General features: G+C 42.7%; 2 protein-coding genes across 2 annotated transcripts; both read left to right on the top strand.

Moving 5' to 3' along the window:
- Positions 1-4677: 4677 nt before the first annotated feature.
- LOC118964666 lies at positions 4678-22006 on the top strand. The gene is made up of 5 exons (XM_036978525.1): positions 4678-4931; positions 5279-5336; positions 21132-21279; positions 21375-21411; positions 21644-22006. Exons 1-5 carry the CDS (start codon positions 4743-4745, stop codon positions 21986-21988), a joined length of 777 nt encoding a protein of 258 aa, XP_036834420.1. The 5' UTR covers positions 4678-4742; the 3' UTR covers positions 21989-22006.
- LOC118964663 lies at positions 8506-11941 on the top strand. Its single transcript, XM_036978521.1, has 3 exons — positions 8506-10425; positions 10689-10821; positions 11773-11941. Exon 1 carries the CDS (start codon positions 8508-8510, stop codon positions 10182-10184), a length of 1677 nt encoding a protein of 558 aa, XP_036834416.1. The 5' UTR covers positions 8506-8507; the 3' UTR covers positions 10185-10425; positions 10689-10821; positions 11773-11941.
- Positions 22007-22526: the final 520 nt, after the last annotated feature.

Here is a 22526-nt window from a genome sequence, read left to right as displayed (position 1 = left end):
CAGGGAGCTAATAGCTAACCAAGATAACAACAGAGAGGGAGCCTACCGTGTGGAAGGCATAATGAGAGGAACAGTAACCAAAGTTACCGAATCAATGGGGTCCGAAACACTCCGTCGGTCCTCCAGAATTGCTGATAGAAGAGAGCGAGAGCAGGAGATGGCAGGACAGTACCCCCTGCGACCGACACCAGGTGATGCACACACTGTGGAGTACCAGCCCTGGAAAATGACTGATTTAACAACACTGATGGGACAGATGCCTAGCCTACATGGAGGAGCTTCAGCGTGGCTACTTCAACTGCAGACACTTACGTCAGGCCTGCAACTCTGCCTAGGAGACATGAAAGCACTTCTAGCAAGAGCCACCGACCACGGAACCATGGAGGCCCTCATGACAGCAGCTGACCTTGGATGGCGGGCCCCAACACTGCCCATAGACCACTTCCATACCAGATTATGGGAAGTTCTACGGAGAGCATACCCTACAGAAAGAAACCATGCCACCTTATCCTCCTTCACAATCAACCCAGGTGAGCAACCTGCAGCATACCTGGACAGGGCTAAGACCACATGGAGATCGGTCCACGAAGAACCATTCGATCACACTGATACCACACTCAGCATGTGGAAGGAAATGGTGGTCAACGGGTGTCCTGGAGATGTTAAAACCAAACTCAGAGGAACGGTAGGGTTGATTGCACTTCCTCTGACCCAATTCAATACGCATGTGCACCACCATGTGACCCAGCACAACAAGGAAAGAGGGGGTGCTGAGAGCCAGGTGCAGTCCCTCCAGGTACAACTCCTGAAACTCCAATTGAAGGAAGCACAACAAGGAGAAAAACCTAAGAAACAGATGGTGGCGGAAGAAACGAAGGAGCCGGGAACCAAAACAGACATCTCCCAAATAGTGGCCCAGACTGTCGCTCAGATGATCCAACAGCAGGCAGCCTCACTCACGGCCACTAGGGGGGCCCAACCACCCCAATACCCTCCCCCACAGCAGTATATCCTGCAACAACAACACCCAGTATGGGCTCGACGGGGTCCCTACACTGGACAACACAGAGGGGTAACTACCAGTGTTTTAACTGCGGAATTACCGGTCATTTTGCCAGAGATTGCATGAAACCACTCTCCCCGCAGCAACAGCAATGGAGAGCAAGAGGAAGTGGGGGAAACCCACCTCTGCAACATCAGCAACCAGGACCCACACCCATGCATCAGCAACAGCCAGCATACAACCACCCAGAATCTAGCCACATGCAGCAGGAGCAGCAAGATTACAACCAACCCTCCCACTTCAACACCTGATCACCCAGTAAGAATGATGAGGATGCCACTCCTGCCGATGACCACACTGTCTGAAGCCCAAGAAGTGTACTGGCTAAAATGCCTACCCACAGGGCCTGCCACCCCTCACATCCAGTTTAAGTTCAACCAACTGAAAGCTCAAATCTACACTCTGCACCCATATAAGACTCCCCAAGCTGAGATCCATTGCACACTCAATGCAACAGAAACTGATGACTGCCTCTACACTGCAGACTGGGACGAAGACATGATGCACCTGACCCCACCTATCAGGTGTTGTACCATTGGGTGTGGCCCAGAGGGGGTGGCAGCACCGGTCATCCTACGATCAAGGAACCTCCATGCACCCCTGGCCTGGACGGCTGAAGCATCAACAGCCATAGCACTCCTGAAAACAGATCTATCAGCGGCAGCAGCTCTGACTGCACCTGACTACAAGAACAAGTTCCATTTGGATGTTTCTGAAAGGGAAGGATTCACCTCATCCGTCCTATTCCAGAAACAAGAGGGGGAGAGAAGGGTCTTGATGTACTACTCTTCAAACTTGACCACATTGAGGTAGGACAGTCAACATGCTCCAGATACGTTGCTGCAGTAGCAAAAGCTATTGAAAAAACAGCTCACCTCGTGATGTCACCCTTCAATCAGCCATCATCCCTCAACCAGCATCGGCCAAATTAGCTGAAATCATCGGATTGACGCAGGTCCTCATCAGAGGAAAAGGAAAGACTGAATATCTATACAGACTCAGCCCATGCCCATGAAGCAGGCCACACTGATGGACCCAGAACTTTTATGAGAAACACATGGCCCCACACACGAAGGCAAACTAAAGACCCTCCAAAAAGGCCTCGCACATCTGGTGGCACCCTCACATAAAAAATATGACTGACTTATTTTATGACGATGATTTATTTTGTGACGAATGCAATGGTTGTGACAGACACAACCCAAAGACACCATATCAAACACCAATGGGCTCATACGTAATACCTAATGCATGTTTTCAGGATATTAGAATAGACTACACCGACATGGGCCCCGAAAATGTATCTAAAGGCAAACTCTATCTCCTAGTCATAGTAGATAGGTTCTCCAAATGGGTAGAGGCAATAATAACAAAAGGGGAGGATGCTAGGTCAGTCTTTAAGTGGCTACAAACCAAACTAATACCCAGGTATGGCATCCCAAGACAAATCAAATTTGACAAATGGCTCACATTTAACAAACACCTGAGACAGGTGGAAGAAAGATTTGGCATAACCCACAGATTTGGATCTAAGTACAGGCCCCAATCCCAAAATCTGGTGGAACGTCAAACCAAAAGCAAAAGCTAAGATAGCTAAAGTATGTGCCTCATGGGATAATGACTGGTAGAGTCATGCATGGTCCACCAAGGGAGGGAGGTCATATGCCCGCCCTTGATGTACAACAAATTGTAATGTCTAATTATGTGAAAAAACTGACGGTTCTCTCTGCAGCACTCTCTACCCAGGTTCACAAGGTCCAGGAGGGGGAGCTGCCGGGGGACACGCCACTACTGAAGGTAAAGGTTGGTGACGGGGTGAGGGTTACAGTCCACAAGAGAAAGTGGCTGGAACCCAGGTGGACTGGACCGTACGAAGTGAAGGAGGTTACTTCACACTCAGTCCAGGTCAAAGGTAAATCAGGCACACCTTGGCACCGCCTTACACATTGCACCCCAGCCCCAATTCCTTCTAGAACACTGACTGAAGTCAGAGCTGATTTGAGCGGCCTAAATTCGATTCCAAATGAAGACACTCCTTCCTCAGGTGATGCGGCATCAAACTCCGCCTCCCCTGAGAAGGGAACCTCGCCCAGTTAGAGGGAAATTTCTCCCTCTCTGGGTGAGGCTGGGGATATCTGGTCCCTTATTTGTGATATTCCTACTGATATTTGGAGTAACCCTAGGACTTTCACATGGTTAATTGAACAACTATTTCACCCTGCCACATCACATACACCAACCCCTACACATGTCCCTAACTCCTTTCCTGATATCACTCCCTCCAATCACTCCCGTCCCAAACGTAGCACTACACCTACAGACCCACCATGCAAACCAGACAAGGTTAGGAGCACCACCTTATGTATACCCACGATTGCAACCGCCACCTTTCTGCTATAGTTTTCACGTCTAATAGACGTGAAGAGGGGGATTTGTTATATAAATATTCATACACATAGCTCATATAAACAAAGACATTCCGTCGCACCAATGGGGCCCGCTCTGGCTAGAGCAAGGCCCGCCTCCAACCCTCCGACCAGTCAAGAAGACCGAAACGACAAGACTCCACCTACTTTATTCTATGTATAAAAATGTATGTAACCATTGTATAGGCCTCTTTTTCACCTGGCTCCTTGCCGAGTTATGTGAACTAGGTCCGTGCACGTAAAACTGCGGGACAAGATATCTCTGACTCATTAAAACTGTCTTTTGTTACAACTGAAATCCACTCTGTCCAGCGTCCGTGATTTGGTCTCAACTCTCCAGTATTTGAACACTAACAATAGTAATCAAAACTAATTTCACCACGAAAGGAAGTGCAATCGAAATGAATGAAGAAGACAATGTAATTCTAGTGAGTTAATAAAATGACAAGGTGTTGCCTGTCAGCGTTGTAGACTACTGCCTCACAAGCCCGGGCTTTAGTGGCACTGGCATACGCGCTAGCCTCTGCACTGAAGGAGCCACCGAACGCGTCCGCGTTGCAGATCTCACTTTCTCCCGCTACAGTATGTCCTACAATGACATATTTGGTGGGGATTGGCAGCCAACAATAGGATTGGATTGGGACTAAATCAAAAAATAAAACGACATTGAAATGAATATTATTAACAAATATTTCCCAGCTGATTTTGGGTTCAACCTAAGGCTGACTAGGACAGATCAATCAACTTGATCCGACACAGTAAGCCTACATGTCATACGTAAGTAAACCCACAAGAGAGACAATATTGCAAAGGCAGGACCATGTTCGATGGAAGGCGTAGGGGTAGGCAATCGAAAACGTTTGACGGGGAAATTTCTGTCAATATTAGCTAGTCCTACTGAGTGGGCAAGTAACCTTTCCCGCGCTCTTCCTAAAAATACTATTTGTGATGTCATAAAGGTCTAACGTTCCATGACGTAGCATGTAGCCCTAAATTACAGTCCCTGCTTGCAATATTGTCCTCACTCTCGACCTGAACTCAACTTGAATGTAACCAACACAGACAAGGACATGCTTTTTGAGATATAAAATAGCTTGAATGGATGAAGAAAGGGTAAGCTAAATTACTTCATGCAATATTGGGGGAAAGTAAAAAAGGGTACAGCAATATAAGCAGATATTTCTTGTAAAAAGCTATAACATATTGTAAAGCAAATGTACCATTCTTTATAAAGTCACCAGCTTAGCGCTGATATGGCTGTAGCTCTATTTATGATGTCCTCTGCACAGATCTACTCTGACATTGACATATTATTACTTATTGGAATGTCTGTCCTTCAGGTAGCACAGAGGGAGGATGGTGATCCTCAGAGGGAAGGAAAGGAAGTTGTTGAGGAAGAACCGGTGGCCACACCCAAAGAGGAGGCCAAGAAGGGAAGGAAGGTAAGATAGCAGTAGTGACAGAGCACATAATAGGCCTACTGGGTTACACTCTGTACCTGATAGCAGTCATACCATAGATATCTATATATCTCAGATAACAACATACGTAGTAGCTGTTTTCAAAACGTGTTTTAAGAGCTGCTTTGACCTGGCCCATAGCCTATTCATAAATTGTCTCAGAGTAGGAGTGCTTATCTAGGATCAGTTTTGCATTTGAGATCATAATGAATACAATTATTTGGGCAAGGTTGAGCCCACACCTTATCTGATGAACTTTATGTATACGGGCCCTGGTGTTACATGTCTGCCATCATTTGAGCTCTGGAATCTGTTCTGTTCTATCCTAGGCAAAAAGTAAGAGGAGTGGCAAGAAGTCAAGGAAGCTGGGCACTGACAATGATGCAGGTCAGAGATTTACCTCTGTAGTACTACATTGTTTCTCTATTCTGTCTGTGATGTGCAGGTTGTGCTATCCATTTTCAATGAAACTGTAGTCTACTGTAATCAGTAAGAAAGGTCACATAGATAGCTTTATTAAAATAGGCCTATTCTAAAACCCTTAAACAATGAAATCAGAGTATTAAGAGATAAAACGTCTGATTTCTCTTTAATTTTGTTTCTACTTCCTCTACGGCAATCACATCTTTAGTCTCCAGGAATAAACACCTGGATAGAGGATCTGTAATTGAGCTCCTGGAGAAGAAAGCTGTTAAGGCTGCATTCGGCCCAGGCAACAAGGATGAGATGGAATACTCCTACCCAATCCTCATCTCATTCCTGCGCAATCTTACTGATGAGTATGTTAAAGGTTTTTCTGTAATGTTCAACATTTATGAAATATTGTGCAGTGGGAACTAAACACTAACTAAAACACTTATTTTAAATTGTCTAGGCAGTGGCAAGTGATCTACAAAGGACTAAAAAACCCTGTAAGTTTCCCTACCTGCCTTTGACCTTTGATGTGTCAATGATCTGTTGAATTCAGAGATTAGCCATCAAGTCATATTCTGTTATTCATGTTCTCTGTCAGACTTCATCAAACTTTGAATTCAGTCACAGACAAGAATAACAATGTTGATCAAATGCATTCTGTTCGATCTAGAATACTTTACATCACAGTTCCATTGAAAAGACTGTTTTTGTTCTGTTTGTTCAAAACAGATGACGAAGGAACAGCTTGCCAAATTGTGCAAGACAATTGTAACCTTCATCGCACAGACCACCCTGCAGATCCTGCTGCCAGCCCTGGCCCGCGTACTTGGGGTAAAGGACTTTGCTGACGACGACACTGACTCACCCAAGAGGGGTGGCAGTGCAAGATCCTTTGCTGCCTTTGATCAGGAAAGACTGGAGCTCATCCAGGAAGTTAGATATCTGGCGAAAAAAATGTATAAGGGCGGCACAGGGGCTCAACATCTCAGGTCCCTAACACCCTCTTCTAAGAGGTATGTTCCCCTCAAGGTTTTCATGTATGGATTTCACCGAGATCATCTATCCCAGTGTTAGCTAATGCAATTTACTCTATCTGATGTAGTACAAAATGTAATGTATCAGCCTTTGAGCATATTCAAATGAATGAGCATGTAAAGCGATCAAAAGGACATGTAGATATTTAGAATACTAAAATTACAACGCTTGACCGATTTGCCAAGTTAAGACAGGAATTATCATGCTTTGCTTGTTCGTTTTAAAGTTCCCAGACCTCAGTGAAAGTCCTCCTGGGAATGACAGGACAGAATCATCAAAAGTGTCCAGGAGCAACTGTCTGATCATAATATCCTGTCCTCTTGCCCACCTGAGCTGACTGTTGGTCTTATCAAGGTGGTGGTCGAACAGCTTAACTCTGCCCTCTCTGCGACCATCAGCAGAGCTATTTCAGGGCGGTCCTCCCCTATTTCTTCTGGTACCCAGGCCGCTGAACAAATGGTCAACATGGTCCTGAAATGTTTTGATGATCACACCACCCCAGAGGACCAGAGCTCTACCTCTGTATTAGAGTCATGCATTCCACCTGCAACAGAAGAAGTGATGACTGTTATCGCAGAGATGGTGGGTGAATTGGAAAAAGAAGATCTGGAATTGGCTAAGGTTTTTCGAGAAGTGGCTGTGAAAGTTAAAATGTTGGCATCTGGCAGTGACCTTGTAGTGGAGCACCTGGATGTTGAAGACTCTCCTGTTCCAGAGGAGCTGAACATAATATGTACATCTTGCAAAGCAATGATGCAAAATCTTGGCACTCTGTTTAGTGTGAAGTTCAAGACCAAAGCCTCAAAGGCTGTGAGTGAAATTCTTGTGAGAAGGTTAATGAGCGATATCTCTGGTATGGTTCAACCTTCTCATTCGTTTAGTACCACTCCAAGCTTGATGAATGCATCTAGCCCATCTGACAGGATCCTTGATTCTGCAGCCACTGAGCTCATACAGACCAAAGTAGAATCTGAGGCATCACAAATAATTGATAACTTTGTTGAAGATGTCAAGGACATTGTGCAGTATGCTGAATTAGATCAGCCAACAAGCACCCAGAGAGATACCCAAGTGGGACACTGTACGACAAAGCGGAAACCCTTCCATGCAGCTCGTAGACTCTGCGAGAGACTTCAGGCAAAGCTGGAGACATTGTTCCTCAGAATGGGTGGAGCTCCAGTCCAAGGGGAAGAACTTATGGAAAAAGCTGACTCCAGTGCTGTGCTTCTGGAGCATACTGACTCCAGTGATCTGCCTGTTTCAATCCTGAGCTTGCCTTCCCCATGTAGGAGTGAATCCCCTATATCAGAACGTAGTTCATCTTCTTTATCTGATGGATGTGATTCAACTGACTCTGTAGGAGAGAAAACACCAAAGCAACCTGAAACCAGTAAGAGTGAGGCAATACTGCAAGTGGTCAACTCAACAGGACTTGGTTCTCTCCGTCAATGCCAAAGTGAGAACTCTCAACCATTACTGTCTCTCTGTGATTCCAACATGGTGCCCTGCACCAAAGAGGTCTTGTCCCAGATTGTGACCATGTATAGGTCAGAGGTGGCAGATTTGGAATGCACATCATCTGTTGCAGAGGGTTCCTCTTACAACTCCCTTGAAGTCTGTGGCTTTTTGGACAGTGTCATGTCTTATCTAGAAGACATGCCTGTGTCTGGTTCTTCATGGTTGGAAGGATTAAGAGATACTCCAGCCTCAGTCATTGAGAAACTCTCCAGTGAGGAGTTCCAGATGAACGCTACCAACGAAGTGTGAAAAATACTGATCAAATCAGTCAGTAGCTTTCCCAGCAAAGTCAGTTCCAGCCAGACAGATTCTCAGATGTTGCCAGCAAAATCAACAATTTCCTTAAGGCATACAGATATAACTGCTTTTGAAATCGTTGGATCAATTACAAATGACATGAAGAGCCTTTTCCCACCCACAGAGTCTTCTACTACTCTATGGCAGGCAGACTCTATGCTTCAACAGAGTGATGAGAAAACCTCAGAGTACACTGAGGCCACACCCAAAGGCTCACAGTCTGGTTTGGAAGTATCTGAGAAGAAGATCTGGACAACTGCAAAGACTATTTACCACAATGTGAAGACAAAGATGATGAATTATTTTACATGGCAAAATCAAGTCAAAGCAACAACGGCTCAAGCCAAAAAGACCCTCAGCCATATTCTGGTTTTAATTCAGAAAGAGCTGTCAAAATCTGACCAAACGGTGACTGCGCTTTCACAAATAGAGAATGTGGTTGGAATGATGCTGAAGGATGTTGAAAGGGTAAGCAGTGAATGTGGTGAGGAACTGATCTATCAAGCGCCACAGCGTTCTTCCTCCTCGTTGTCATCCTCATCTGCCAGATCAAAGAAGTCAGAGTGGGAATTTTCACTCCCTGGCACTCCCATCTCTTCTGATTTACCAGAGAGTATTACTCAGCCCATTGTGAGAAGCTCAGTCATCGACATGGGCAAATCTACTAAGCCAAAAACATTGGTGTGTGATGCCAGGGAAAGCATGTCTGCAATAGTGGATACCATCATAAAGGAGGTACATCCAGAGGAAGAAGGGGAGGTTGCATTCCACCCTGATCTAACAGCTGCAATAGCAAGACTGGAGGAGCTCATATCTCAGGGTAGGATTGGTGCTCTCTCACGTGATCTTACTCACCAAGTCAACCGCATCATTTCTGAGAGCAACTTGACCCCTCTGGTTCTGACAGTGGCGGCTGGAAAGAGTGCATCCGATACAGTCCTTACTGAGCTGAAGAGGAATGACAAGACGGTGGGGAAGCCCACAGCTTACAAGCTGGTTCAGCTTTTTGCAGAGGAGTCTGTGAAGCGCCTCTTGCTTCCTAGCCTTGTGCCCTCTACAGCTTCAATGAGTTTGGCTCAGGGAGTTAGTGTGCCGGCTAGCGTATCTGAAGATAGGATTTCATGTTCTTTTTCTACATCAGCATTTAGTGACACAGTCAGCCTGTTTACCAAAGTAATGGTAAGTCAGGTCATGGACTCTGTGGTTTCTGGTGCACAAAGCAGAGGGTCATCTCCAACCGGAACTGTAACTGATATAGGCAGTCTACTGAGTGGTAAGTCCTACCCTCTGCCATCTTTCTCTGCCATCAGCATGACAACAAGTGGGACATCCAATGCTGCACAAGGCTTTGAGGCCAACATAGATGCTGAGGAAAGTTGTTTCGGTGTACCTCAGAGCATTGTTTGTGATCAGAATTCAACCAGCCCGGATGTTGCCTCGCTTTCAACCCCATCCACTGACAACTTAGTCGGTGATGATGACTTCACCGGCCTCATCAGCATGTTAGTGGTGAGACTTCTGTCAAAAATCCAAACCCAAACTGATCTGTACCCAACTGACGTCACACGCACGTCACAAGACCTGATTCCAAAAGTTATAGCTGCCTTCTGTGCATGGTCAGGCTGCTCTGAGACCCAAGCTTATCCCAAGAACCTGAAGAGTCACAAAGTATACAGCACCGTCTACAAACATCTGTTGAAGGAGTTTGGCTCAGAGAAAATACTCCAACTGGCCGTGTCGACTCAGGACTCCACTTTCAATAGGATTCTTGTGAAGTCATTGAGCAAGGAGCTTCTCCACAGTTGTAACGAGGCATCAAGAGCAGCCTCAAGAACATCTTTCGAAGCCACCAGGCCAGAAGCTCTTCTCATGGCTGAAGATGTGAAGGCTACCAGAGGGAAGCTGTCTTTCCTACAAAGGCTTGCCAGACTGAAATTCAACTTAAAGGTACATCACACTTATTTAAGTTAACAATTGTGTCAATGTGAGTAAACAATGTTATTTAGAGAAAATGTAAAACCATCCATTAATTCCAAAACCATTTATAAATCTTGTTGTGCTGGTGTGTAAGATGTGATCGTTATTACCGTGAGATTGTTCTGCTGTGACAGTTGTTTTGACATGTTTTTGTTTTAGCCATTCATGATGGGAAACAAGAAGAATTCCCGCCATTCTGAATCCAAAGACCAGACTACTGCTGAAGAGATCATGTGTAAGTCCATACAGCAGGACATTTACTGTTTGAGATATTGGTGTACAAAGCTGCTATTGCAAAAATATTAAACCCTATATACAGTACATTATATATTATCGATAGTAATCTCTTATGTAAAATTATTTATAGTTTCCAAATCTCAAGATTCTGGTTCTCATTTATTTGTGAAAGTAATAATGAGTTGAAACTAAGAATACAATATACCATCATTTCTAAATGAAAGTGCATGTCAACTCTCTCTCTTCTGTCGCCCAACATAGTGGCACATCCTGCCACGTTTGGACTCCCAGAGGGTCTTCCCTCCACCTCTCAACAGGAGAAGCCTCGCAAACGTCCCCTTCTAATCAGGATGTTTTCCACCATCTCCATAGGCCTATCCAAGCCATTCAAACGGTTTTCAAAGCAAGCTTAATACAACAATTTCCTTTAATACAGTAACATTTGCATTGAATTGATGGCCTTTGTCTTCTTTTGTGTTGCCCTGTTAACACATTTGATTAGAAAATATATAGTATATTTAGTTTAGTTTATTATGCAGTCATAGTCACGGTGTAGGCTAAACAAAGTAATGTTGTCCTGAATAATGTATAGAACATGCACCCTCCCACCCCCCCACCCACACACACAGTGTGATTCATTCAACACACACACATAGTACTTCAGTTATGTCCCACAACCAACATTCGACCAGATATCAATGATTCAGTGTAAAATACATGTACTGTAAAATAAACCGTATTTAATTTACAACCAATAAAATAATACATGATGCAGGACACTCAGTTATAAGGGAATTAACTGGTTTAACTTCTCAAACAGAAACACACACATTTCCATTTTCTGTGGATCGCCCATGTTTACGTTTTACTGAATGCCAGTCTGACCTTTGACCTGTAGATGCCAGTAAAGGTCTACTTTTGCTGCAGATCCTTTTCTAAAGCTCAAACCTCTCTGGACAAGGAGCCAAAACATTTGACCCTAGTGAGAGAGAGTGTGTGTGTGTGTGTGTGTGTGTGTGTGTGTGTGTGGCAAGAAAAGGGAATATTGCACTACACTTTTATGATACAGATACATTTTGCATTCGGTAGCATAGCACAGCTGTAGTTTTTTCAAATGCCAAATGTACATGTAGCATGCTTCTGCCTACAGATGCTTTTCTGAGTGACTTGTGTTGTGAGAGAACCAGAATTCAAACATAAACTCCTGGATTACATTTTATAATATTGTCAGCTCTTTTTAGTAACATATGGTAGCATACATGTTTCACACGGTGGCAAGTCAAGCTAGTTAGTTACATGTAACAACATTACATTATATGGTCAATGTTTGTGTGTATCCTCTTAGCTTTTACCTTCGACATCAACAAGCGACGCACGGGCTGGTCCTGCAGACTCCCACGCCCATGGCCCAGGAGAAGGCTGGGGGCCACCTGCTCACTCACGTCCCAGCCATCTCCTTTGAGACCGACTCTACTGTGGAGTGCACCTCCAAGAGGACTCCGGAAGAGAGGGACCGGGTGACGGTTAAACTGGCCAACATGGCCTTGATGGGAAGGATCAAAAGTCTTGGCTGTGAAATGCCCATTATGTGTGATTATCGAATTGATCATTTTCCACTTTTGAAACAACAATGGGAAAGACAGGGTTTATAGCAAAGGTTGCTCAGATTGGGCTTTTGGAAAAATTGGGAGAATGAAAGTGCACTCCTGATTCAGAGAGAAAGATCCAGCTTAATCATCCATACCATTGTTTAAATTACAATAAAAAAACATTCAAACTGTTCCTGAGTTTCGAAAGACAGAGAAAGGAAAACATCATTATCTTCAGTCTGTTCACACCTGTTCACACAAGTCCTACTGTCCACAATCTCAGGGTTCTTCAATACAAACACACCTGTTTCAGAAAACCTGATCACTTTCACATTCGAACAATGTTTGTAGGATACTTTTCAATAACTCAATAAATGTTAGTGTTGAAACCATACATAGCTGGTAACTTGAGCTCGGCAGAGTAGTTTTGACCTGTGTCCAGATGCAGTCATTTATGTTGTCTAAAGGCAATTTGTCTCTTATAACAATGTTATTTTTCTGAATAATCTAATTTAATTGACTGGTAGGTAGTCACTAACTATTTGTAGCATGTGTTCCTCTGTTTATTGATATGTACATGGTGTGTATGTGTTAAGATGTTAAGTAATTAATGTTGATATTATCCAAAGGGTTTTTAACTGAAAAGTTAAATGTATTTCAAAAATGGCAGAGTCAAACAGTATTGGAATAGTGACTTGTATTTTGCATTTAGAAGTGTAAGAATTTTAGAAGAATGCTATTTCATCAGTCAAATGTTGCACTGTTTGATAAGACAGGGTAAAGAAAACCTCCATTTTAATGAGTTTAGTTGTGAGTTTGACATTTTACCACAAGAAGTCACTATAATACTATACGTTATCAAACAGGGTTGTGCTGAAAATCAAATGAACCACAGCCAAATTAATTATTTGCAACTAAGAGTAAGATTAAAAAAGACATGTATAACTTACTTTCTTGATAAAATACATTCTAAAATGTCAATATATGTGATTTCTGAGTATGTAGTGCACATATCTTTTTAAGGCCCAAAGCAGACGTTTTTATATCAATATCAAATCATTTCTGGGTAACAATTAAGTACCTTACTGTAATAGATTACGATGAAAATGGTCAAAAATGTATTTTTTGCAAAAAAAACTTTCTCAAGCAATAATTTTGCTAGGACTGTCTGGGAGTGGTCAGTGTGGAGGGGAAATTAAAACTAGCTGTTATTGGCACTCTCTTTGTCGTTGGTCTATAAACCAATTTACACATGGTGATGTCGCCATGGAAAGCCAAAACTCTCGCCCATGCAAACCTGCTGATTAGAATGTGCTGTATAGATGTGAGAAACTCTCTTTTCATGGCACTTCAATATCGAAGTGAATTTTTCGTAGCAGGTTAGGAAACTGAGGTTAAGGTTAGGAAAAGGGTTAGGGTTAGTGAAAATGCTCTCCAAACCTTCTACGAAAATGACTTTGTATTGAAGTGCTGTGAAAAGAATGTGTCCCTGCTCAGGTGTTGCATGCATCAACCAATGGTTGTGTGCCAAGTCATCCATTGTGTCATCGACTGACAGATTGCTATAACATATGATGTGGTTAGCTGACACACAAAATACCTATCCAGGCAGTGTAAGATCTGGCAAGTGTCAGCAAGGCCTGGGCAGAGGAACATGCTCCGTATTTTCAACCAGAACTATCAGGAAGCAACCCCGATCACATTTTTGTAAAACACATTTACAGTGTTAGTTTCATCAGCTGTTGTACAATATGAAATCAAATTATTTTGACTTCACAGGGCCTTTAAATGTAGGCAAACAAGTTTTCAGCATTCAAACTAATCTACCCAGCCAGATTCAGCACCATGGACAGTGAAGATCAGAATACCTGCGATCTGACGATTAGAACAACAGTGCTATTTTTTTTTTTTTTCAATTTAAAGTTTTATTAAAGTTCTTGTTTTTCAATCAACCAACAAAACACATTCCACATTCACAGGCTTTAAAAAAAGAAAAAGTAAAAAAATAATAATACATATGAAAAAATACTATTAAATGAATGATAAAGTCAAATAAAAGCATTTATTTTCCTTGGTGCACACGTACTCAAAAACGAAATTCAAATAAAAACACACAAAAAAAACATTTAACAGCAGCAGCACTATCAAGGTTCTTATCAGCTATTTCAAGCATTCGCTGAGACGACGGGCCAATAATTTGTTTTTAGGTTTTACAGTACCTTACACAACATGCATCTGCGCATTTCCCTAGTCACCCCGTTCACTCTGTCCAGTTTGAAATATAGTTGAATAGTGAAGACCAGAGTCTATCAAACTTGGGCTGTCTCTTGTGGAGGTCATAAGTGAGCTTTTCAAGAGGAAGAAAGTCAACAATCTGGTCAATCCACATTTTAAATGTAGGAGGGGTATTTGAGGCCCACAATAGAAGAATACATTTCTTAGCAAAGTATGTAATAGTCATAAGCAAATTTTCTCTGTCAGGATCAAGAACAAAGTCCTGCTGGGCATTAAGAAGATAGATACACGGGGTCATATCAAACTGTACCTCTAGTATTTTCTGTGCAGCAGTATGTACAGATTGCCAGAATCTGGCAATCTCCCTACAGCTCCAAAATACATGCATATAGGTTCCACTTTCAGAGGTACATCTTTTACAGTTAGGAGACATATCTGTTTTCATTCTATGGAGTCTCAAAGGAGTATAATAAAATTTGTACAAAAATTTGTAATTAGATTATTTCATTTTTACACTGGTAGAGGAGCAGTATACCCTGTCGCAAACCTCCGCCCATAACTCATCACTGATAGTCAGACCAAGGTCCTTTTCCCAGATTATTTTCAAAGGAGTAAAGGAGGAGCTTCCTTTCTCAGAAAGGAGTCTATAGATGTAAGATATTTTGCCTTTAATGGATTGTGCTGTGACAAGAAGGGTTTCAACTTCATTCAACTGAGTTCTAAACCTCCTCTCGGAGGTAAATGAGGAAATTACATGTCTAATTTGACGATATTTGAAAAAATGGGATCTTGGCACATCGAATTCACTGCAGAGCTCTTGAAAGGATTTCAGTGTAGTGGTTTTCTGATGAAATAGGTCTGAAAAGGTCCTGATTCCTAGAGTATGCCAAAGATTAAAGTTGGCCTCCCTCAGGGCTTTTGGCAAGTCTGGGTTGCCCACTATAGGCGAGTGAGAACATATTTGGGAGGAAATGCCCAAGTATTTCTTACATTCCCTCCACGCTAGTAGGGTGCTGTAAATCACAAAGGTTTTGGCTATGTTGCCCACTTCACTAAAGTTATTAATGAATATAATTGAGCTTAAGGGCAATGAACCACAGGATTGGGCTTCTATCTGAATCCACGTTGACTCTTGTCTGTTTGTGATCCATGTTTGCATGTTGCGGATTTGGGCAGACCAGTAGTACAATTGAAGGGAGGGAAGGGCAAGACCACCCTTAGATTCAGGTTTCGATAGAGTGGAAAACTTGATCCTAGGTTTTTTATTGCCCCATATAAATTTGGTGATGCTTTGGTTAGTTGTTTTGAAAAAGGAACCTACTGGGAGATAGCATGGGAGCATCTGAAATAAGTAGTTCAGTCTAGGGAGGACGTTCATACGGATTACATTAATTCTTCCTACTAAGCTAATTGGGAGGGAGATCCAGGTTTGGAGATCGTTCTTGATTCGGTCCAGGAGTGGAAGATAATTTTCCTTAAAAAGGCTATTCAGATCTGGTGTTATGAAGATCCCGAGGTATTGAAACCCCTGTGTTTTCCATTGGAAAGGACAAAGTGTCTTCATAGAGCTGGTGAGTGTAATATTGAGAGGGCAGGCAGTGGATTTGTTAAAATTGATCGTATAACCTGAAAACTTGCCATACTGAGCAATTGTGTCTAAAATGAGAGGGAGGGATTTCTCAGGGTTGGATATGTAGAACAAGACATCATCCGCGTAAAGCGAAATCTTGTGCTGCAGGCCGCCTGCAGAAACACCCATAATACTTGGATTGCTCCTTATCAGCTCTGCCAGAGGCTCCGCCCCCAACAAGTAGAGCAGCGGGGACAGCGAGCACCCTTGTCTTGTGCCCCGTTCCAGAGGGCATCTGTCAGAGTTCAGTCCATTAGTAGTCACCATGGCATTTGGATGAGAGTAAAGTGATTTGATCCATTTAATAAAATTTGGGCCCATATTGAACTTTTCTAAGACTGAAAACAGAAAGTTCCACTCCATCCTGTCAAACGCCTTCTCAGCATCCAGTGAAGCCAGTAGGACAGGGGTCTTCTGTGCGTTTACTTGATCAATAATATCAAAAAGACGGCGAATGTTATCAGAAGAGTATCTGTCTCTAATAAATCCAGTTTGGTCCGCTTTTATTATTTTGGGAAGAAGAGTGTTAAGTCTTTTGGCGAGCAATTTGGTAATTATTTTATAGTCGAAATCCAACAAGCTTATGGGCCGGAAGGACGAGCAGGATAGGGGGTCCTTGTCTTTTTTTAGCAACACTGTAATGCGAGCTGTGTGCATTGAGTCTGAGAGAACTCCATTTTTGCAAAAATCCTCCAGCATTGGCATGAAGATAGGGCTGAGCTGGGGCCAAAAAGCTTTGTAGAACTCTCTGGGGAATCCATCTGGGCCTGGGGACTTATTAGGTGGCATGGAGGTAATTGCCTCCAGGATCTCCTCAGGAGTGAAGGGGGAGTTGAGATCTTCTTGGTCGGTCTCTGATAGTTTAGGTAGCGAGATTCCCTCTAGGAAAGAGTGGAGTTCTGCCTCCGTGTGTTTTCTCTCAGAGGTATATAGTTTGCAGTAAAAATCATGAAAAGTTAAATGGATCTTTTTTGGGTCATATGTGACCTCGTCCTCTGCTGTTCGGATAGCCATGATTGTACGCTCTGACTGCTCCTTTTTTAATTGGTAAGCAAGCAATCTACTGGGCCTATTGCTATACTCATGGTATTTCTGTTTAGTAAAGAAAACTTTTTTTTTTATCTCCCGAGTGTAGTCCAAATTCAGTTTGGCTTTGGATGCTTTAAGATGACTCCAGGAGGTGCTGTCTAGTGATTGTTTATGTATTTTTTCACAGCATTCAAGCTCCCTCTCAAGATCTAGCCTGTGTGCTTCCATTGCTTTTTTCTTAGAGGAAGCATATGCAATTAGATGACCTCTTAGTGTGGCTTTAGCAGCGTCCCACATTGTGGCCGGAGAAACAGGAGAATCTTTATTGTCTTGTGTGTAGTTGTCTATCCATGTAGTTACTAATGTATGGAACGCTTCGTTTGATAGCATGGAGGTGTTGAATTTCCAGCTCTTTGACCTCGGGATGTTTTTGCAGAGGTCAAAGCGGAGGTGGACAAAGGCGTGATCTGAAAGTGCTATGGGTCCGATTGTACAAGTGGCTGAATTTATGAAACTCTTTGGGATAAAAATGTAATCTATACGGGAGTAGGTGTTATGGACATTAGAGTAGTATGTATAGTCCATAGATGAGCTATTAGTCTCTCTCCAGATATCTATCAGTCCCATCTCTTTAGTAAGAGTTCAACATCTTTGCAGATCTAGGATTTGTGGTGGGGACTTGAGATGAGTTGTCTAGGGTTGGGTTAAGGGTACAATTAAAATCTCCGGCCACCACGCCAAAGGAGACAATGCTCATTGAACAGGGTTATAATTTTTGACATGAAGGCAGGAGTATCTGTGTTAGGGGCGTATATGTTTAATATAGTAATTGGTTGACCATATAGTGACCCAGTTATCAAAATAAATCTCCCCTCCGGGTCAGATATGTTTTTGTCAATTATGAATGGAACATTTTTATGGATAAGTATGGCTGTGCCTCTACTGTTTGATTTGAAAGATGAGAAATACACCTGTCCCACCCAAGCTCTGCGGAGTTTGGCATGTTCAGCATCACAGAAGTGTGTCTCTTGTAATAGCGATGTCTGCTTTTTCCTTTTTTAGAGCACATAGTATCTTTTTTCGTTTTATTGCATGCCCTAGACCATGGCAGTTCCATGTCAATAGATTCAAGGTACTAGTCATCGTCATCGAGCAGTAATCGAACTTTAGTGCAAGTCATCGCTGGGTAAAAATGGATAGTAATTACAGCTGCGTTCACATAAAAGGAAAATAAATGGTGTACATAAAATAATAATCTCTGAACACCCCAGCTGAGTTCCCAAACAACTCGACACATCCCGTTGGATCTATTACCCCCCCGCTCAGTCTCAATTCTGTGTTCCGAATAAAACAAAAACCGGGAACAGTTAGCAACGCACAATGTCTCCCTCTCCCCACCAAAGAAATGCCTCATCCTCTCCACCCCGCATTGAGTAAATAACATAGTTGCCCTCGTCCAGACCACAGTAAAAGAGGGGAGAAAAATAAAATCAATAGCCAAGCCTACATATACCTCCCCCGAGGGACATAGGGAACCCCAAGTAATAATAGCAACTTAAAAGTAGGCTGAAACATTAGTAGGCCTAGGTTAGGCTATACAGCCCATCCCTCTCAGTTAAAGGAAAATAAATATAAATTGGACGGCTATAATGACCTTTAGGGGGTGGGTCTCTGGATATCGGCTATATGTCGTGTTTAGTGTTTAGTTCTGTACGTTGGGATCTCAACTCAGAATGGATGTCTTCGACAGAGTGCGAGGTTGGCATTCGTTGTGCCTCGTGGGGGAGCGGGTTCTCTTGCTCCTGGCTAATGGCGCTAGTTTTTTCTGAAGCTAGCTTCTTCTTGGAGGCTTTTTCCGTCGCTAATACTTGAGTCCGGGTAAAAATGTCACCTGTAGTGTCGCCGCCATGACTTTTTCTTACTAAAGCTAAATGAGTTTGAACTTGGAGTGGAGGTAAGATTAGGAATTGGAAACTACTTGTGCGGAGCTCTTAGTTCATGCGGCCAACTCGTCCAAGGGTCACGTGATCCCCAACAGTGCTATTTTAAGTGATTTTTAAGACACCCAAAGTCAATTTAAATCCACAACAAAATCTGCAGGATAAAAAGCAATATAATCAAACATTCAAATAAGTAAACAGGCTATATTAAAGTGCACTAAACAAAGAGACAGATTAACCATGGAGAACACGAAACATGATGACAGATTAACCAGGGAAGTGAATTTAACAGAGGTTAAAGCTAAAACAACAGAATCTGGGTACGTCTGTGTGAAGAGGTGTGGCTTTAGTGTGGATTTGAATAGTATACAAGTAGGCCTATGCTATTTTTGCACTGTAAAACTTTTTTTTAAGTGTTATGTTTTCCCAGATTCATAGTGTTATGCAGCCCAGGCCTATCTAGGAAGGCTGGGCATAAATTGTTTGCTCACAGCATCACATGATGACGTGGGCAACATAAACACTTAAACTCTGTAGATTAAAGTTAATAGTAATCAAAACTAATTTCACCACGAAAGGAAGTGCAATCGAAATGAATGAAGAAGACAAGGTAATTCTAGTGAGTTAATAAAATGACAAGGTGTTGCCTGTCAGCGTTGTAGACTACTGCCTCACAAGCCCGGGCTTTAGTGGCACTGGCATACGCGCTTGCCTCTGCACTGAAGGAGCCACCGAACGCGTCCGCGTTGCAGATCTCACTTTCTCCCGCTACAGTATGTCCTACAATGACATATTTGGTGGGGATTGGCAGCCAACAATAGGATTGGATTGGGACTAAATCAAAGAATAAAACGATATTGAAATGAATAGTATTAACAAATATTTCCCAGAAGATTTTGGGTTCAACCTAAGGCTGACTAGGACAGATCAATCAACTTGATCCGACACAGTAAGCCTACATGTCATACGTAAGTAAATCCACAAGAGAGACAATATTGCAAAGGCAGGACCATGTTCGATGGAAGGCGTAGGGGTAGGCAATCGAAAACGTTTGACGGGGAAATTTCTGTCAATATTAGCTAGTCCTACTGAGTGGGCAAGTAACCTTTCCCGCGCTCTTCCTAAAAATACTATTTGTGATGTCATAAAGGTCTAACGTTCCATGACGTATCATGTAGCCCTAAATTACAGTCCCTGCCTGCAATATTGTCCACACTCTCGACCTGAACTCAACTTGAATGTAACCAACACAGACAAGGACATGCTTTTTGAGATATAAAATAGCTTGAATGGATGAAGAAAGGGTAAGCTAAATTACTTCATGCAATATTGGGGGAAAGTAAAAAAGGGTAAAGCAATATAAGCAGATATTTCTTGTAAAAAGCTATAACATATTGTAAAGCAAATGTACCATTCTTTATAAAGTCACCAGCTTAGCGCTGATATGGCTGTAGCTCTATTTATGATGTCCTCTGCACAGATCTACTCTGACATTGACATATTATTACTTATTGGAATGTCTGTCCTTCAGGTAGCACAGAGGGAGGATGGTGATCCTCAGAGGGAAGGAAAGGAAGTTGTTGAGGAAGAACCTGTGGCCACACCCAAAGAGGAGGCCAAGAAGGGAAGGAAGGTAAGATGGCAGGAGTGACAGAGCACATAATAGGCCTACTGGGTTACACTCTGTACCTGATAGCAGTCATACCATAGATATCTATATATCTCAGATAACAACATACGTAGTAGCTGTTTTCAAAACGTGTTTTAAGAGCTGCTTTGACCTGGCCCATAGCCTATTTATAAATTGTCTCAGAGTAGGAGTGCTTATCTAGGATCAGTTTTGCATTTGAGATCATAATGAATACAATTATTTGGGCAAGGTTGAGCCCACACCTTTTCTGATGAACTTTATGTATACGGGCCCTGGTGTTACATGTCTGCCATCATTTGAGCTCTGGAATCTGTTCTGTTCTATCCTAGGCAAAAAGTAAGAGGAGTGGCAAGAAGTCAAGGAAGCTGGGCACTGACAACGATGCAGGTCAGAGATTTACCTCTGTAGTACTACATTGTTTCTCTATTCTGTCTGTGATGTGAGGTTGTGCTATCCATTTTCAATGAAACTGTAGTCTACTGTAATCAGTAAGAAAGGTCACATAGATAGCTTTATTAAAATAGGCCTATTCTAAAACCCTTAAACAATGAAATCAGAGTATTAAGAGATAAAACGTCTGATTTCTCTTTAATTTTGTTTCTACTTCCTCTACGGCAATCACATCTTTAGTCTCCAGGAATAAACACCTGGATAGAGGATCTGTAATTGAGCTCCTGGAGAAGAAAGCTGTTCAGGCTACATTCGGCCCAGGCAACAAGGATGAGATGGAATACTCCTACCCAATCCTCATCTCATTCCTGCGCAATCTTACTGATGAGTATGTTAAAAGTTTTTCTGTAATGTTCAACATTTATGAAATATTGTGCAGTGGGAACTAAACACTAACTAAAACACTTATTTTAAATTGTCTAGGCAGTGGCAAGTGATCTACAAAGGACTAAAAAACCCTGTAAGTTTCCCTACCTGCCTTTGACCTTTGATGTGTCAATGATCTGTTGAATTCAGAGATTAGCCATCAAGTCATATTCTGTTATTCATGTTCTCTGTCAGACTTCATCAAACTTTGAATTCAGTCACAGACAAGAATAACAATGTTGATCAAATGCATTCTGTTCGATCTAGAATACTTTACATCACAGTTCCATTGAAAAGACTGTTTTTGTTCTGTTTGTTCAAAACAGATGACGAAGGAACAGCTTGCCAAATTGTGCAAGACAATTGTAACCTTCATCGCACAGACCACCCTGAAGATCCTGCTGCCAGCCCTGGCCCGCGTACTTGGGGTAAAGGACTTTGCTGACGACGACACTGACTCACCCAAGAGGGGTGGCAGTGCAAGATCCTTTGCTGCCTTTGATCAGGAAAGACTGGAGCTCATCCAGGAAGTTAGATATCTGGCGAAGAAAATGTATAAGGGCGGCACAGGGGCTCAACATCTCAGGTCCCTAACACCCTCTTCTAAGAGGTATGTTCCCCTCAAGGTTTTCATGTATGGATTTCACCAAGATCATCTATCCCAGTGTTAGCTAATGCAATTTACTCTATCTGATGTAGTACAAAATGTAATGTATCAGCCTTTGAGCATATTCAAATGAATGAGCATGTAAAGCGATCAAAAGGACATGTAGATATTTAGAATACTAAAATTACAACGCTTGACCGATTTGCCAAGTTAAGACAGGAATTATCATGCTTTGCTTGTTCGTTTTAAAGTTCCCAGACCTCAGTGAAAGTCCTCCTGGGAATGACAGAGGACAGAATCATCAAAAGTGTCCAGGAGCAACTGTCTGATCATAATATCCTGTCTTCCTGCCCACCTGAGCTGACTGTTGGTCTTATCAAGGTGGTGGTCGAACAGCTTAACTCTGCCCTCTCTGCGACCATCAGCAGAGCCATTTCAGGGCGGTCCTCCCCTATTTCTTCTGGTACCCAGGCCGCTGAACAAATGGTCAACATGGTCCAGAAATGTTTTGATGATCACACCACCCCAGAGGACCAGAGCTCTACCTCTGTATTAGAGTCATGCATTCCACCTGCAACAGAAGAAGTGATGACTGTTATCGC

Source organism: Oncorhynchus mykiss, chromosome 5, assembly GCF_013265735.2.
Source record: "Oncorhynchus mykiss isolate Arlee chromosome 5, USDA_OmykA_1.1, whole genome shotgun sequence".
NCBI lineage: Eukaryota > Metazoa > Chordata > Actinopteri > Salmoniformes > Salmonidae > Oncorhynchus > Oncorhynchus mykiss.
This window is presented reverse-complemented; position numbering and strand designations above follow the sequence as displayed.